At 41.6% G+C, this 17,120-nt stretch overlaps 1 protein-coding gene across 6 annotated transcripts in view; it reads right to left on the bottom strand.

The window, feature by feature from the left end:
• afg1lb (AFG1 like ATPase b) overlaps positions 1 to 17,120 on the bottom strand; it is a 114,850-nt gene that overhangs the window by 21,186 nt on the left and 76,544 nt on the right. For 2 of the 6 annotated variants that reach the window (XM_060914140.1, XM_060914139.1), the window contains exons 1-7: positions 14,347 to 14,638; positions 11,883 to 11,951; positions 10,665 to 11,617; positions 10,309 to 10,470; positions 10,133 to 10,222; positions 9,351 to 9,565; positions 2,242 to 2,324 (exon numbers count right to left, since the gene is read on the bottom strand). The exons of 1 other annotated variant lie outside the window; for it this stretch is intronic. In XM_060914140.1, coding sequence (XP_060770123.1) covers positions 2,288 to 2,324; positions 9,351 to 9,565; positions 10,133 to 10,222; positions 10,309 to 10,470; positions 10,665 to 11,600 — 1,440 coding nt within the window. In that variant the 5' untranslated portion in view covers positions 11,601 to 11,617; positions 11,883 to 11,951; positions 14,347 to 14,638 and the 3' untranslated portion in view covers positions 2,242 to 2,287. Of the gene's footprint in view, positions 1 to 2,241; positions 2,325 to 8,766; positions 9,566 to 10,132; positions 10,223 to 10,308; positions 10,471 to 10,664; positions 11,618 to 11,882; positions 12,749 to 14,346; positions 14,639 to 17,120 lie in introns of those variants that run through there. 3 more of the 6 variants (XM_060914136.1, XM_060914137.1, XM_060914138.1) reach the window with 3 other exon arrangements.

Genomic DNA, 17,120 nt, shown 5'->3' with positions numbered 1-17,120 from the left:
CTCTAGCCGCTTTATCCTTCTACAGGGTCGCAGGCAAGCCGGAGCCCATCCCAGCTGACTACGGGCGAAAGGCGGGGTACACCCTGGACAAGTCGCCAGGTCATCACAGGGCTGACACATAGACACAGACAACCATTCACACCTACGGTCAATTTAGAGTCACCAGTTAACCTAACCTGCATGTCTTTGGACTGTGGGGGAAACCGGAGCACCCGGAGGAAACCCACGCAGACACGGGGAGAACATGCAAACTCCACACAGAAAGGCCCTCGCCGGCCACGGGGCTCGAACCCGGACCTTCTTGCTGTGAGGCGACAGCGCTAACCACTACACCACCGTGCCGCCCTTTCCAGTTGTTAATTATCTTATTTTGTGCTTCTCATTTATATTTGTTCTTCTCCTTTGCATCTTCCTTGTTCATGATCCCTCCAGCCATCAACTTCTCTTCAGTTTCTTAGATGCCATGCCAAATTATTTTCTTCACTCTTGATGCACATCTCACAGCTTATTAATCCTCTACATCCTTTACCACATGATACATATATTCTATCCACATCACTCTTTGGGTGTAACGCTCCATGCAAAGTCATCATCTTTCTAGTTTTCCTATCCAACCCTTTCAGTTCATCACTGTTCCAATGGATTTCCCCTGCATCTCAATACTGCAACCGCCCAAGTATTAATTGCTGTGGTTTTAAATTTCCCATTCAATATCGACTTCAAGATTAACTTCAATCTTCTCTTGTATTCTTTCAAAAAGACATCTTTCATCTCCTTCTCCCTTAAACTGTCTGTCTTTAATATACCCAAGTACTTATACCCTACTTTCTTCAATTTCTTTCATGGTCTGTCCATCAGATAGAACAATCCCGTCCATACTAACAATCCTTCCCCGCTTAAGGAACAATACACCGCACTTTTCATACCAAATTCCATCCCGATATCTTCACATTATTGTTACCTCGCCCGGGACGGAGTCCACCAAGGGGCGGGGTATTGTTTTCGGTGGGGTTTCTTTGTTTTTTTTGTTGTTAGCAACATTACGAGAAAAGGGCTGGACCAATCTTCATGAAACTTTCAGGATAGATGGGCATTGGTCTCAAATAGAACCTCCAACATTTTGAGGGTCATCCAGTCAAGGTCACCAAAAAGGTCAAAATTGTTTTTGGTGCAAATGGTGTCCCAATGTCCTGAATGTGTCCCAAATCACTCCCTACTCACTACACAGTGGACTATATAGTCAGGTTGCCATTTTGTAGTGCTGTCCGAATGTACAGTGAGCAATATTACACCCTATAAAGTGCACTCAAAGTATCTCACAATGCATCACGAAAATTAGTGCCGCAGCAAAGAAGAAAAAAAAAAGGCCGTGGCAAAGAAGAAGTTTTATCATTTAATCAATGAGCTCACTATATAGCAATTACCTAAATAGTGAGTAGGGCATAGTGAACGAGTGAGTGATTTAGGACACAGCATTTGTAACCAATCAGCACTTATCCTGATCAAGTTCGATTACCTGTTCTCATCTCATCTCATTATCTGTAGCCGCTTTATCCTGTTCTACAGGGTTGCAGGCAAGCTGGAGCCTATCCCAGCTGACTACGGGCGAAAGGCGGGGTACACCCTGGACAAGTCGCCAGGTCATCACAGGGCTGACACATAGACACAGACAACCATTCACACTCACATTCACACCTACGGTCAATTTAGAGTCACCAGTTAACCTAACCTGCATGTCTTTGGACTGTGGGGGAAACCGGAGCACCCGGAGGAAACCCACGTGGACACGGGGAGAACATGCAAACTCTGCACAGAAAGGCCCTCGTCGTCCACAGGGCTTGAACCTGGACCTTCTTGCCGTGAGGCGACAGCGCTAACCACTACACCACCGTGCCGCCGATTATCCGTTCTATTTTTTGATAAACTTGGGAAATAATCAGAACTAGAAACGAAATAAGATGGACGTGACGCCATAAGTGAGTCAGACAAACACTGATGGAGTGAGAGCATCTTCAGGGATAAGCTTTACTTCATTCGGTTCTGCTACTAACATCGGTAGGGGAGAGTGGGGAGACTTGGGATGAGTTTTCACTTGTGAGATTGAATCAATTGTTATAACACTAAAATAAGTGCTACCGGGTGAGGTTTGTTTTGCCTGGCAACACTTGTTATTGTTATTAGCTGAATTCTCACTGTGCCCCAGTATATTCACACCTTGTGAAAAAGACAGAACACTCTTACATGTAATACAGTTTTCCTGCTGACTCCATCTCCCTCTTGCGATAATCTAGTCCCGTGTCCAATCTGACAATGCAGCAATGCTCCTGTAACACAAAAGCAAAGATTTTATTTATGCTTAAACGGCATTCTGAGAAATGTTATTTGCTAATACTTCGCTCAAGTGCATTATACAACATTATACAGGGTTCAAGTGCATTATACAACTCGGCTCTAGGTGGCGACAGTGTGATGGATTAGATACCTGCCAGTGCACATCTACGACATGCGCTGGTTCGATTTGGAGAGCATATCAGAATGATGAATCAAGTCTTGATTATTTAGGAAATGATTTCAATCACAAAGTGACCCATGAGTAGTGTATGACATGATTATACGAGAATTTTAGTCACTTTAATCTTTTTTTTCCACAGGACTTTATAAGTGAACTTTCTTAGATCTTATTTCTTCCCACCACCTATAGTGTACTGAAACCTCTTTCTTTTGATGATTACAGATTATTTGATCATTGATTGCCTCTTCACACTTCTAGCCACGCTCCATGCCCAAACTTTAGATGTTTGGAGCTTTTGAAAGCTTGATGGAAAAAAAAAAAAAGGATCTGAACAGTAAATCCATCCAGTGTGTGAGTTTATTAGGAGCTCCAACCTAGGCTGTATTGAAAAAAAAATCCAGGATATGAAAGAAAGAGAAAAAGAAAAAAAAAACAGGGCTGATGAAAAGGACGGGTGATTATTTTTAACAGGAGTAATAATACGTGGCATTAAGGCGAAGAGGCCTTTGCCCGAAGCAGTCCTCAAATCCAGCGAATTATGAAATCAGTGAATTTTCCGCCACCCTCCTCCTTGAACCAGGGATAATTAGCAATCACCACACGAATGATATATTCCTATTTTTCCCTCTTCATCACTGCACTCCTCTCCTATTCTCTGGTGCTGTCAACTTTTCTCTCTTGAGCTCAGAGTTCCGCGTCCGAGCCAATTGGCTGAATCGGGTGTAATGACAGGCTGACAAACTGTGAGCGGCGCAACACAAAAGGGAGTGTGTCGCTTCATCAGCCCTGCATGACCTCATCACTGAGTCGCCGGGTAAACAGCCACTATGGTGACGACAACCGCCAAATCAGGTTGCTCCTCTCTCTCTTTCGCTCTCTCTCACACACCTCATCTCTCAATTGTTTAAAAAAAAAAGTTTTTCCTCCTCATATGAGTGCATCTTGACAGCTACCAAGACGTCCCTCAGTTTAGAAGAGAGAAGGAGAGAACGGAGTGAGTGAGTGAGAAGGGAGGAGTGGAGAAACACAATCAGACAGCGGTTCTATATAATGAGACGTGCCTGCTTGTGGATCATTGCATGATTATGGCCTTGGATGGGTTCATTAGAGATTTATAACTCCTTAAAATTTTTCATCTTCAAGCCTTCATTGTCATCATCCACCCACAGGATGCTACCCCCCCACCCCCACCCACGACATTAATGCTAGCATTTGGAGTTGATTGTTTTTTTAAAAAAAAAAAATCAAAGTATTAAAGGTTAGTTGGCTACCTTATCAGTATTACACCTAGTAAATGGTTCACAACTATAACATTCCATGCTTCATTAAAAAGAGACCAACGTTAATCTGACATCATATTTTGGATATACAGCCACATTGGATGTATTTTTCTTCTTGCACGATAAAAAACCCCCAAACAAACAAACAAACAAACAAAAAATGGTGTGAAGATCAGATGATTTGGATCGATCCATCAATTCTTGGGTTTCACGTGACGTCACATCCGCCTCATTAGTTATTCAAAACTTTAGCTGGTGGTCTACCAAAGCTCAGTTGACAAAGCGTTAGTATGGAAAAGCTGCATTGCTCGCAACAAAAAACACCTTACGCTTGCGCTGTTTTAGGTTGTTCGAATCGATCAAACCGTGAAACTGAAAAGTTTCTTTAGGGTTCCCCGTGAACTAATAAAAAAGGGTGAACGAACACAGGATTTCACAAAAAGACGTTGAGAAAGGCTGCTTTTGAACCTCTCACTGAAATCGAAGGGAGGCGAGTCGAAGCATGCTCGAGTTTGCAGTGATCACTTGGTGAAAGGTTTGTATCTCCCTCTCAGCTATGTCCTTAGTGTTTTCCAAGTACTTTTCTTGCTACGGTACGTGTCGTTATTTTACAGTACTTTTTTTTTAGTCAGGAAGCACTAAAGTCCCCGGCTGTTTCTTTGTTTACGCCTCACAAAGTCCATATGCGTGAAGGTCGCAACAAAATTCTTCCCCAGCCGTACAGTTACAATGCGCCGTGATCACTTCTCCGTCTTGTTTAACTAAGATCCAGGTCTTTAAAGGGGTTTCTGATGATCTTTGTGAATGATTTACCTGAGAGATTTGAAATGTTGTCTTTGTACTATTTTCAATGAAATATAGTGTTTCCATGATTTGCAAATTATCACATTCGGTTTTTATTTAGGTCACACAGCGTCCCAACTTTTTGGGAATTGGGGTTTGTATTTTATCCTAGGAGATTCAGTCAAACACCGAATCATTTCCCTTTGAATCAAAATTGAATCATATTGTATTATGGCAGATTCACTGGTATTGTCAAACATTGAATTGTTGCCTACTGAATCCTGCTTAGACAGCTAAATATTTAGTTCAGGCAGATGATTCATTTCTATTTTCTTTTATGTTGGTTAATTTATGAAGGAGTGATGTGAAACATGTACGGTAAAACACGAACATTATGAATTGATGCTGTTTAACCACGTGCATGCGGTGCGTGGTGTTGTTTTTGCCCCAGCCACTTCACACGCCATGCCTATACGCTAATGATGGTCATAAAGCATCAGGATATAACTATATAAGAGCTCCTGGATTGGTCAGTACCACACAGCTCCAACATATCAATTAAAAGGAAGCATGTTTTAATTGTTTTTGTTCAATTTTTAGAGGAAAAAATGTATTAATCCATAACAAATGGACTTGTGATGTCGGCTGTAACTTGAAGGTGCTTGTACTTGGACTTGAATGATATTGTAAAGAAAGAACCTGGTTTCATAAGTTGATGATGGAAACGAATACCCTACTACTTATGGCAAGATTCACACTCCATTAACGTGCCAAACATCCGGAGTGACAGATTAATACAACAGTCATCCAAAAGTAAAGCTGTTTTTAACTATAAACCCTGGTGAAAAATAAATGTACTTTATTGTATTTAAAGTATATTCATATTTTCAATAGTATATTGAAAACGTACTTACACAAATTGTACTTTTTGTAAATATATAAAAAGTATACTAACATCACGCTTTCACGCTAACACTTTTAACACACTTTAAAATAATTATACTATATTACACGTTATAGAAATATATCATACTAAAATATACTTTAAGTGAAAGTTATGTGTAATTTAGCACATAAAAGTACACTAAATACACTTCAAGGTGCACTTTTCTACAATTTAATTACAATTAAAATATATTTAGTACAAAATTAGTTGTTCCAAAATAGCATGCCTCAAGTTAACTAATCATAAACACACTTGAAGTATATTGATGATTAGTGTGGCTTTAAGTACACAAAAGTATGCTAAATTTTAGTACACTTAGCACATTTATTTTTCACCAGGGAATGTCAGTAATAAAGTAGTTCTGCAGCTGACTGGGGGACACACAGACAGACATACTTTCATAAAGATAAAGGTAACAAGTTTAATCTGAAACTCGACACACGTCACTCCTGTTCAGCCAATATTGTATGGCTAACAGTTTAGAATGGAAATGAAAAGGATGGGGAGAAAAAAAACGGGGTTATGTGTGTTTCTCTCTCTCTCTCTTTCTCGCTCTCAAAAAAAAGTTGCCTTTCAGTTTTTCAAAGCGAGCCTTACCATTGAGACGGAACAAAAGCCAAAGATAGCTGGCGATTGGGCCCTGATGAGGTCCACTACCTCATTACTGACGGCCGAAAACATTTGATGCTTTTTCTTACCTCCCCCTTTGCAGGGTAGAGAATTGACTGAGCCGAGCTCAAAGAACGCAGGGTGGGAAGACTGAAAAAGAGAAGGGGGGGGTGTGGGAGTGTGTGTGTGTCAAAGTGGGGTGGGGGGGGGGTGGGGGGATGAGGAAAGGTTGTTGTCCATTCATTTGTGTGTGTCTTACAGCCACTGTCGAAAGAGGAAAGAAAAAGGGGGGTGGAACAGAGGGAGGGATAGAAAGAGAACGAGAGACAGCTTAAAACAGTGCCTTTATGCTTTTGAGTCCGGGACGACTCCTCTTACATCAAAGTGTTTTCACCACTCTGGTGTGTGATTTCATGTGTGTGTGTGTGTGTGTGTGTGTGTGTGTGTGTGCGTCTTGGGTGAGAGTATTCAGAGATTAAGTGACTAGTGAGTCTGTGTTTTGTGTGCGAGTGTGTGTGTGAGAGAGAGAGAGATTGAGAGATGGGGGGTGGTTCAAGATGTGAACACACTAATTACAACTAATTATCTATTCCCTTTACATGCACCGGCTTTTGTTGGCTACTCGGAACGTTCGCACAACGTTCTCACAACCTCTCAGTGCCCTGTCCACAGCTCTTAGGGGAAACATAACCTTTAGAACATCTGCACAGCCCTGAAAAAAAGCCTGGACCACCCCAGACACACACACACACACACACACCATCTGAGTGTTACATTCACTCTCCTGGGCCTCTCCATGCATGCTTAAGACGAGCACAGACACTGACTAACAGGAAAAGGTGAGAACGAGAAATGCAGTGAAGGGAGGGACGGATGCTGGGTATTGGAACGATAAGCAGCATGATGGTCAAAAAAAAAAAAAGAGAGAGAGCACTCCTCCTAGTGATCCCATTCTCTCTTTCGTGATCTCTCTCACTCACCCTTCACCCTGGACGCTTTATTGGATTAGATCTCTCTCTGAGGTGGCCTGCTCTTGCTAACTGCCTTCACTAATTAGCCATGATTTCTCACAACAGCTCTCGCTGTATTTGCTTGCGGCCCTTAAACACTACCGAGGTTGAGTCGCTTTCACTAAAAGCACTGAACTTTTAAACTTTTAAAATATGAAAACTCCTTATTTTTCATATTTTATTTAGTTTTCCATTTCTTAGCCCTTTTTGTACCATCTGTCCCCCCTCCGAATGGGTTTGTTCATTGACAGATGGTATAAAAAGGGCTAAGAAATGGAAAACTAAATAAAATATGAAAAATAAGGAGCTATTGTTGGCCTACTAAAGACCAGAAGGACAATAACAGTCATTCAACATCAATTCTACTTTCTGAAGAGCGCTTCATCATCATACCTGTGGCTCAACACAGAGTCCTTCAACACACACACACACACACACACACACACACACACACACACACACACACACATCTTCCACATCTAATTATTTCTCTTTGATTAATTTTTTTCAATACCAGGTTTACTGTACATACCAATTAATCTTAACAAAAGCATGGAGGAGGAGGGAAAAAAGGAGAAGGAAAGAGACAGAATAGGAAAAAAAACAGAAAGGAGACACTTAAGGACAGGCTGAATTGATGTGATCATATTTCTGTCATTTTGTAATGCTGCTGCCTGAACAAGTGACCGAGAGGAGTGGAAAAAAGTCAGCTAAAAACTGCTGTTGGTGTTTGGAGAGAGAGAGAGAGAGAGAGAGAGAGAGAGAGAGAGAGAGAGAGAGAGAGAGAGAAAGAAAGAAAGGTTTGACCCTGGAGAACTGAATGAGGGGGAAAAGGAGTGCAAGGACGGTGAGGAGAGCAAGGAGAGCGATGCAGCAATGCTACATTATTTCAAACATCACTCCAAACAGCGAGTTGATCTAAGACTACGCAGTGCTTTAAAAATGTAAAAAGATCAGCAGTGAATCAGGTGCAATGCAATAAGAAAGAAAGAAAGAAAGAAAGAAAGAAAGAAAGAAAGAAAGAAAGAAAGAAAGAAAGAAAGAAAGAAAGAAAGAAAGAAAGAAAGAAAGTTGGAGGATACAAATAAAACCGGACAAAAATATTTCATATTAGAATTTGTCAACTAGCTGAAAAACTGTTAAGGTTTTAATTGTAATAAGAATGAAACATTACTACACTGTAAAACATTTCAAGTTGGTTAAACTTGCAAATGAAAGTCCACCTGCTGCCTTAAAAACGCATGTTAACTCAACTTGAGGTTTGTCTTTGTTTCAACTCAGAAATGTAAGTTTAAGTTGATTGTACTACATTGTTGTTGTTGTCTCAACATTGTGTTTTAAGCTGTCAAAGTTAATTTAACTTATCACTTGCTGTCTCAACTTGATACTAAGAAAACTGTTAATCACGTATTGTTTCAACTTAAGACTGTGAGTTAAAACAATAAAATCAATCAATATAATACCCTTTCCTTAGCTAATTGAACAAACACACATTTCTGCATGATTGTAGCTCACTGTTTTGAGTTAAAATAACTTACTATGTGATATACGACTTTCCATTTCAAGTTAAGAGGATTTAAATTCAAAATTTGTTTCAACTTACATTGAACACACTGAATACTTGCATTTATCAGAAAAATACAACATTTATTTAGCCTGGTTAACACCAGTGCCCTCTCAGTTGAAACTGATCCAAGATCAGCAGATCCAAGATCAGCAGTGGCTTGAAAAAAGGCCTGGAGCAAATCTCAAATTTGCTGGAAGTTCGTTAGGGTTCTCCCTAGCTAACATTTATTAGTAAAAACATGTTTATAAGCTTGAACATCATACATTGTTAACATGCCTTCACAACCAAATAGCTAACCAAATTGGGGGGAGGGGTTTAGCGAGAGAAGATGGGGTTGTGGGGAGAGAGAGAGAGAGAGAGACAGACAGAGAGCGAGAGTGGGAGGGAGGAGGAAGGTTGCAGACATGGAGAAGGTGAGGTAGTGTTGTAGGCAGGTTCATAAAACCTCAAATATGAACAATGACCAAAAATGCTCAACATTGTGAACCGTCAAAAAACATTTGGCTTAATTGAACACACAATTTCAAAGCTTTTAGTTTACATGCGATGTCTAAGCAGTTTATTTCTTAGTCCATGGACTCTTACTGAGCATTGGTCTGGTTTAATGCTCATGATGACCTTCTGCAGGAACTCAAAGGAGTACCTCATGTTTTGTGGGTACTCGGGGTTAAGGCAGTAGATGGCGCCCAGTAACATAGCAAAGCCAGTGGGCACATCTCTGATGTCATGTAGGATGATGATCTCCTCTACTACCACAGCCACATGGAAGACTTCCAAAGGAAATGCATCCTGCAGATGGCCTTCGTGTCCAATCCGCAGTCCAACTTCCATCCCTCTCATTATCATGTCGCCATGAGCCTGAAGACATATAAAGACACACACATCTTAACATCTCCAAGTTTAAAACATCACTGCCATTCTAATAAATAAAGGCTATAACTGTATTTGAAGTGAGTGAGTGAGTGAGTGAGTGAGTAATGGGACTGAAATCAACCAATAATAAATAAAATAATTCCTGCAAATGTAATAAAACATGCATTAAACTTGCTTGAAAAAACTCAGGGACATGAAACTAAATCTGTGTCGTAGAGTGGGGCAATGGCCTACCTCTTAGGAGACCACCATAGGTAAGGATCGAGAATTCAAGGTCAGACAAGCTTCCCCAGCAAGTGTATTTAGTCTCTCCCTGATGTAAATGCTTGCTGATGCTAACTTCTTACCACATTAGCTATTAAATAGATTAAGATTTCATTAGGGCATCAGAAAAGAGTATGATAGCATAATTGAGTAGTAGGCTACAGGCTACATTTTTTTTTCCTATTGACAGCGTGTTACATGATAGTTATAAGTTAATTAAGTTAAGTTGTATGTCCCTGAGTTTTGTCCATGTGTATATGGAAGAGTGATATGGAAATAGAGTCTTACATCACACATCCTGATTACATTGGAGGAATCCTCTGAAAAGTAGCACGGGAGACCAAGTAGGGCAGCTGTTCTTTGGTTTTGGTTTGTATCCTACAAAACAGGTAAATGCAATACAAAAGCTTGAATCATAATCTTAGTACACATTGATAGAAAATATTTTTCTATACAGTACATACCTCCTTTTGAAGACAGTCAAGAATGCGGCTCAGGGCCAACCTCCTGCCTGAGGCAGCAGCTGCTTTGTAAAGTTGTAGAAGACTGGGCATGAAGGCATCGAGTCCACTCAGAAAGGATTCAAGCAGGTCTTTGGTGACAATTCTGCAGAACTCGGCAATTAGCTGAAGCAGATGGATAACAAAATAGCAGAGGAAAGGGCATGAGTGAGAGAAAAATAAGAGCAGCATAGAGCTGTGGGGATAGAAACTCAGAGAAATAAATGATTGCAGCAAAGAGTACATGCTTTCTGACTACATGAACGCTCAAGTAACAACATATAGGATTTCTATGCCGTACTCAGTTGGCAAAGGATTACCTGTCGCTCACTAAACAATGCAGGCCATCTGTCCATGACAGCAGAGATGAGCGGTTCATCACCGATTATTTCTTGTCTCTGCTGTGAGAATGTTGCGGCCATCAATTCATCCAGGACCTGTAAATCTGGATCTCTCTTCTGCACTTCTAGAGCCATGGTCTCGCGATCCTTCTCTGCTTTAAACGCAGTTTGTCCCTCAGGTGGCTCTGGCAAATAGTGGATCTCTCCCTTTTTTGACTTCTTGAGTGGCTTGCCATTTCCTTGTCCTCTTTTTCTTTTATTTACAAGAACTTCAGGGCATCCAGCTACCATCATCCTCTGACGATAATTGCCCATCTTGAATACCAAGCTGAACTTCCAGCAATACCATCCTTGACCAGACCCTGGCTCCCTCAGGCAAGGGTGCTTCACCACAAGAGCTTTGGCCACACTTTCTATGTTGTCTCTGGTTGGATAGGGAGTGATTTTGGTGATGCAATCAGCCAGTCTGTCCAGAATTTCACTCTTCACACTCTTTGAGACAACCATCACAGCTCCATCATTGGCATAGGCATCATTTGCTACCCTCAGCTGAAACTCAACATCATGGGTGAAATCTGGAAAAACAAATGGATCAGGCCATTCTGTTGGATCCCCACTACTGGAGGGACTAGGGCTCACTGTACTCTGGGAACTAAGGTTTGCAGTATCTAATGTTGAGTCAGAAAGTGGTTCAGAAAACGTGAACAGAACTTTTAGTGTGGCTCGTTCGGTTGGTAGGTCCTTGATATCAGTCAAATTGCAGAGCTCATTCCCAAAGTCTGGATCTTCAAACTGTAAAAGGAAATTCCCTCGGAGGCCCAGAACCATACATAGCTCATCGACTGATGGGGGAACATCCTGTAGGGTGGCACGTCTTATTTCCTGAGGTGAGACAATGACTCGGAGAAGCATCATTGATGAGGCCCCAGTAACTGAAACACAGAGAACAAACAAGAAAAAACACTTCATATAATCGTAAAAACCCAATCTAAAAGAAGTTGTAAATAAAGAGTCAAAACAGTACAGGCGAGATGACATGAAATTGTACATTGTTGCATGTTCTGTATTAAAAGGTACTATACAACACTCAACTACTAGATGCCTCACCATCAACAGAATCTCAGACCAACACAAATGAGATCACTCTCCCCTGAATCGGACCCCCCAGCATCCGCCACAGCATCCACTCTTACGTACCTCACCCTTCTCCATTCCTCTTGAGCTCCTGACCTCTCCTGGTCACTGTCGCCAGTATTGCATTATGAACTGGACAAAACACAAGAAACACCACTAAATATTATCCAATTAAGTAACAGTCCCAAAAAGTAGTTTAAATCTCTAAAAACTGTTGAAAAGTACATACTCTATTGTTTACTTGTTTGTAATAGCATATTGCCAGAGCCTATCCTTCCTAGCTGATATTAAGTCTAAACATTAAAATAAATAACTATACATATTTTTGAATGAGGCGGCACGGTGGTGTAGTGGTTAGCGCTGTCGCCTCACAGCAAGAAGGTCCGGGTTCGAGCCCTGTGGCCGGCGAGGGCCTTTCTGTGTGGAGTTTGCATGTCCTCCCCGTGTCCGCGTGGGTTTCCTCCGGGTGCTCCGGTTTCCCCCACAGTCCAAAGACATGCAGGTTAGGTTAACTGGTGACTCTAAATTGACCGTAGGTGTGAATGTAAGTGTGAATGGTTGTCTGTGTCTATGTGTCAGCCCTGTGATGACCTGGCAACTTGTCCAGGGTGTACCCCACCTTTCGCCCGTAGTCAGCTGGGATAGGCTCCAGCTTGCCTGCGACCCTGTAGAACAGGATAAAGCAGCTAGAGATAATGAGATGAGATGAGATTTTTGAACGACGCAATGGTTTACATTAAACTGGCAAACAGCCCTGTGTCATCACAGACCCTCCCCTCTCATCCTATCTCTGCTGCTGCGACACACATGGATGCGAGGAGGGGTTTGTTGTCTCGCCTAAAATAATCAACTGTTTTTAGACGACATTTACGGTGGTGATACAGGCAAGCAAAATGAGTGAAGAGAAATGTTTGAATGGACATGTCAGGATTGTTCTAGGCTACTTAAAAACATAAAATTAAAAACAATTTAAAAAGTTAACATTAAACATATTATTTTAACATGACAAAGTCCGCATCTGCTCCTCTATCCGCCCTGATTACCCGCTTCCACGCAAACATGCAGCACACATGAGGAGAAAAAAAGAAGAAACTGCGAGGGGGGAAAGTGTGCTCAGAATTGAGTTTTTAGTCTACTGCATGTTCCGCACTAACACAAATTGTTACCAGCATAAAATTGGTTATCATAACAACATTATCACATTAATTTTCCTACTTAATGGTCAATATAAAATACAAAGAGTTTGATCTTGAACATCCACAGTAGCGTAGGCTAATGCCATCTTCTGGCCTTGACTGTTAGCTAACTATTAGATAGCTAGCTCATGTTCTGTTGAAGGGTGGGGGAGAACCTCAGCGGCATAGCCTAGTAAACTAGACCCACCCGCCTAGCGGCCAAAAATATTTTTGCCTACGAGTGGGTCTAGCCTCGCACCATATCAACAAAACACCCCGGGCATGAAATCGTGCCCACCAATCACAACGCAAGGTTTTTGTTTGGATTCTTTGGGCGGGCTTTTGCAGGAGTGACGACAAAGCTGCGCGACGCTGGAGAAAACGCAACAGGAAAGATGGCTTCGGGCTAGTGAACAGCACTCGTTTGACTCCACTTTGGAATCAGTTTTAGAAGAATTAGACTTGGAGTTTTCATTGAAACATGAGCAGGAAGAGGCTCTCTGCTCATTCCTTTTCAAGAAGGACGTTTTCACTGTTTTGCCGACCGGCTATGGCAAAAGTCTGATCTACTAGCTGGCTCCACTCGTAGCCAAAAGGATGGGGCTAGTTTGTGCAGTATGAAGAATTAATAAACAGCTTTGAAACATTGCTTTTTGATTGTTTCTTATTTTCCCGTTATTTTAAATTTAAGGGAAATTATTTCACCAAACACCACTAAATAAAAATAAAAACTCTCAAAAACAGTTTAAGCAAACCCTTGAAAAACACTTGAAAAAAAATGAGTATGTTAAGTATGTGGTACAGACTCCAAACTTGTGGTCATTATCTCCAAACTTCTTAATATCTAGAACCTGTTTATTAATTAATACGCATTTTGAAAAATTATTTATTTCAAGGCCTCCCCCACTGCTTTCTGTCGCTCTGACTACGTCACAGTCACTGTTGTGCTGATTGGTCAGAGCGTTGGCCTATACGCACAGAGACAGTTTGAAAGACAGCGGTTTGTTCCTCCCACACCCTTCGGAAATGTCTACGACCAAGACCAGACTAAATATTCATATTTAGTCTGGCTTGCCAGGCTATCAGCGGCACATAAATAACAACGAATATTGCGGTCACGTTAAAACACAACACCAGTTAGTTACACGTTTAATATTGTACATGTTTTAACAAAAGTGTGACCGATTAACGTTGTGTCCACCATAGCAGAAGGGGGTGTAACCGTTAGCTTATAATCAAAGGCTCGAATTTAGCTTTTCCCTGCGATTAAAAAACACAACCTACATAGTTACTGTTATTACATTACTGCACCGACGGTTAATGGAAAAATAGTTAAAGATTATTAAACTCACCTGGCACTGATGCTGCATGAAAAACTCACGAGTTTCTCGACAATCCGGTTTTCCAGTTGCACTCAGGACAGACAGTGTTGTATTGCTCCACTTATTTTAACAGGCCCTTGTTAGGGAAATAGTCTTCTCCCGCCAGTGGAAGAAGTCCCTTCTTGTTTACTGCAAAATGTGTATATTTTGGATAGATTTCGGAATATGACTTAATTGCAATGTATTCCTTCAATGTTGCCTTAAAGACATTGCAAATAGTTGTTTTTTTCTGTAGCTCCCATCCCCCATTCCCGCCTTTTTTCCAACTGATGACTTACAAACCCAAGTTCAATCAACACATACAAATCTGCGAAATTCTCAAATAGTCAACACAATGGATAGCAGTAAGTTTTACTTTCTAAAACTCATAAAGTTGAGTTCAAAATCCAAAAATTGTCAGAGCTCTTTGTGTTAAAGAGAGGTAGTAAGTGGACATAACTAAATGAGGCCGCAATTTTTTTAGTGTACATACAGAAACAGCTTTTCTGTCTGTATAGTAGTTTAGTAGAGTACAACCCCGATTCCAAAAAAGTTGGGACAAAGTACAAATTGTAAATAAAAATGGAATTCAATAATTTACAAATCTCAAAAACTGATATTGTATTCACAATAGAACATAGACAACATATCAAATGTCGAAAGCATAGACGTCGCCAGACCCATTTTAGGGTAGCTCCAGCCACCCTATCTTATGACAAAGCCACCCTATATTTTTTGCCTTTTTTTAAATTATTTATATTTTTATTTTTTTTCCCAAAAAAAACAAAGGCAGTAAAGCACTGAACATGAGCCATCAAGAACGCAAGTTAATCCGAACAACAGTTTCTGCTTGCTTATTTATTGTTTAATGCAATATTATTAATATCGTTATGATTCCTCCTCATTGGCTCTGTGTCAAGCGTCATGTCGAGTGGTAGGCTAGTAGGACTTAAAAAACTACGCGGGCATTCTGCAGCAGGCGCGGTGCGGGCTTCCATTGAGTTGGGTTTGTTAGCTGGTGAAGTTGCTTCAGCAAGCAATTAAATGATGAAAGCAATTTTAAAATAGAATAGAAATGGTGGGAAGTGTGTCCCCAAGGTGTGATGCTCTTGAAATAATGAATTGATTGACAGCCTTAGTAGGTGCTCTGAAAAATGTTCGGCGCGCGCTATGCGCGCACAATACCTTTTCTCCTCTGGGTGCTAAGCTACCCCTGTCTCTCAAACCTAGTGACGTCCCTGGTCGAAAGTGAGACATTTTGAAATTTCATGCCAAATATTGGCTCATTTGAAATTTCATGACAGCAACACATCTCAAAAAAGTTGGGACAGGGGCAATAAGAGGCTGGAAAAGTTAAAAGGTACAAAAAAGGAACAGCTGGAGAACCAAATTGCAACTCATTAGGTCAATTGGCAATAGGTCATTAACATGACTGGGTATAAAAAGAGCATCTTGGAGTGGCAGCAGCTCTCAGAAGTAAAGATGGGAAGAGGATCACCAATCCCCCTAATTCTGCACCGACAAATAGTGGAGCAATATCAGAAAGGAGTTCTACAGTGTAAAACTGCAAAGAGTTTGAACATATCATCATCTACAGTGCATAATATCAAAAGATTCAGAGAATCTGGAAGAATCTCTGTGCGTAAGGGTCAAGGCCGGAAAACCATACTGGGTGCCCGTGATCTTCGGGCCCTTAGACGGCACTGCATCACATACAGGCATGCTTCTGTATTGGAAATCACAAAATGGGCTCAGGAATATTTCCAGAGAACATTATCTGTGAACACAATTCACCGTGCCATCCGCCGTTGCCAGCTAAAACTCTATAGTTCAAAGAAGAAGCCATATCTAAACATGATCCAGAAGCGCAGACGTCTTCTCTGGGCCAAGGCTCATTTAAAATGGACTATGGCAAAGTGGAAAACTGTTCTGTGGTCAGACGAATTAAAATTTGAAGTTCTTTATGGAAATCAGGGATTTGGTATTCCAGGCGGCTCACTTTAATCCCATGGCTGGACACTTGGGGCAGGATAAAACACTAGCCCGAATAATGGCCCGATTCTATTGGCCGGGGATTCGCGGCGATGTCCGTAGGTGGTGTATGGCACGCCGCGAATGCCAGTTAGTAAACCCAGCGGCCATTCCAAAAGCGCCTTTGCGCCCTCTACCGTTAATCGAGACCCCATTTGAGAGAATTGGGATGGATCTCGTCGGGCCATTAGATCGGTCAGCACGAGGGTACCGCTTTATATTAGTTCTGGTGGACTATGCAACGCGATACCCGGAAGCAGTGCCTCTGCGCAATATCTCAGCACGCAGTATTGTAGAGGCACTCTTCCGCGTCATCTCCCGAGTTGGAATCCCGAAAGAGATTCTGACTGATCAAGGCACTACGTTTATGTCACGAACACTGCGCGAACTGTATGGGTAATTGGGGATTAAGCCGATCCGCACCAGCGTGTATCACCCACAAACGGACGGTTTAGTGGAACGATTCAACCGCACTCTCAAAAATATTATTAAGAAATTCGTAAGTGAGGACGCACGTAACTGGGATAAGTGGCTCGAACCCTTGCTGTTCTCAGTGCGAGAGGTCCCCCAAGCCTCCACGGGGTTCTCCCCGTTCGAATTATTATATGGGCGTAAGCCGCGCGGCATCCTGGACGTGCTGCGGGAAAATTGGGAGGAGGGACCTTCACAAAGTAAGAACGAAATTCAGTACGTTATGAACCTGCGCGCAAAACTCCACACGCTCACCCACCTAA

Source organism: Neoarius graeffei, chromosome 2, assembly GCF_027579695.1.
Source record: "Neoarius graeffei isolate fNeoGra1 chromosome 2, fNeoGra1.pri, whole genome shotgun sequence".
Classification (NCBI taxonomy): Eukaryota; Metazoa; Chordata; class Actinopteri; order Siluriformes; family Ariidae; genus Neoarius; species Neoarius graeffei.
Note: the sequence above shows the minus strand (reverse complement) of the source record. Positions and strands in the feature narration are given on the sequence as shown.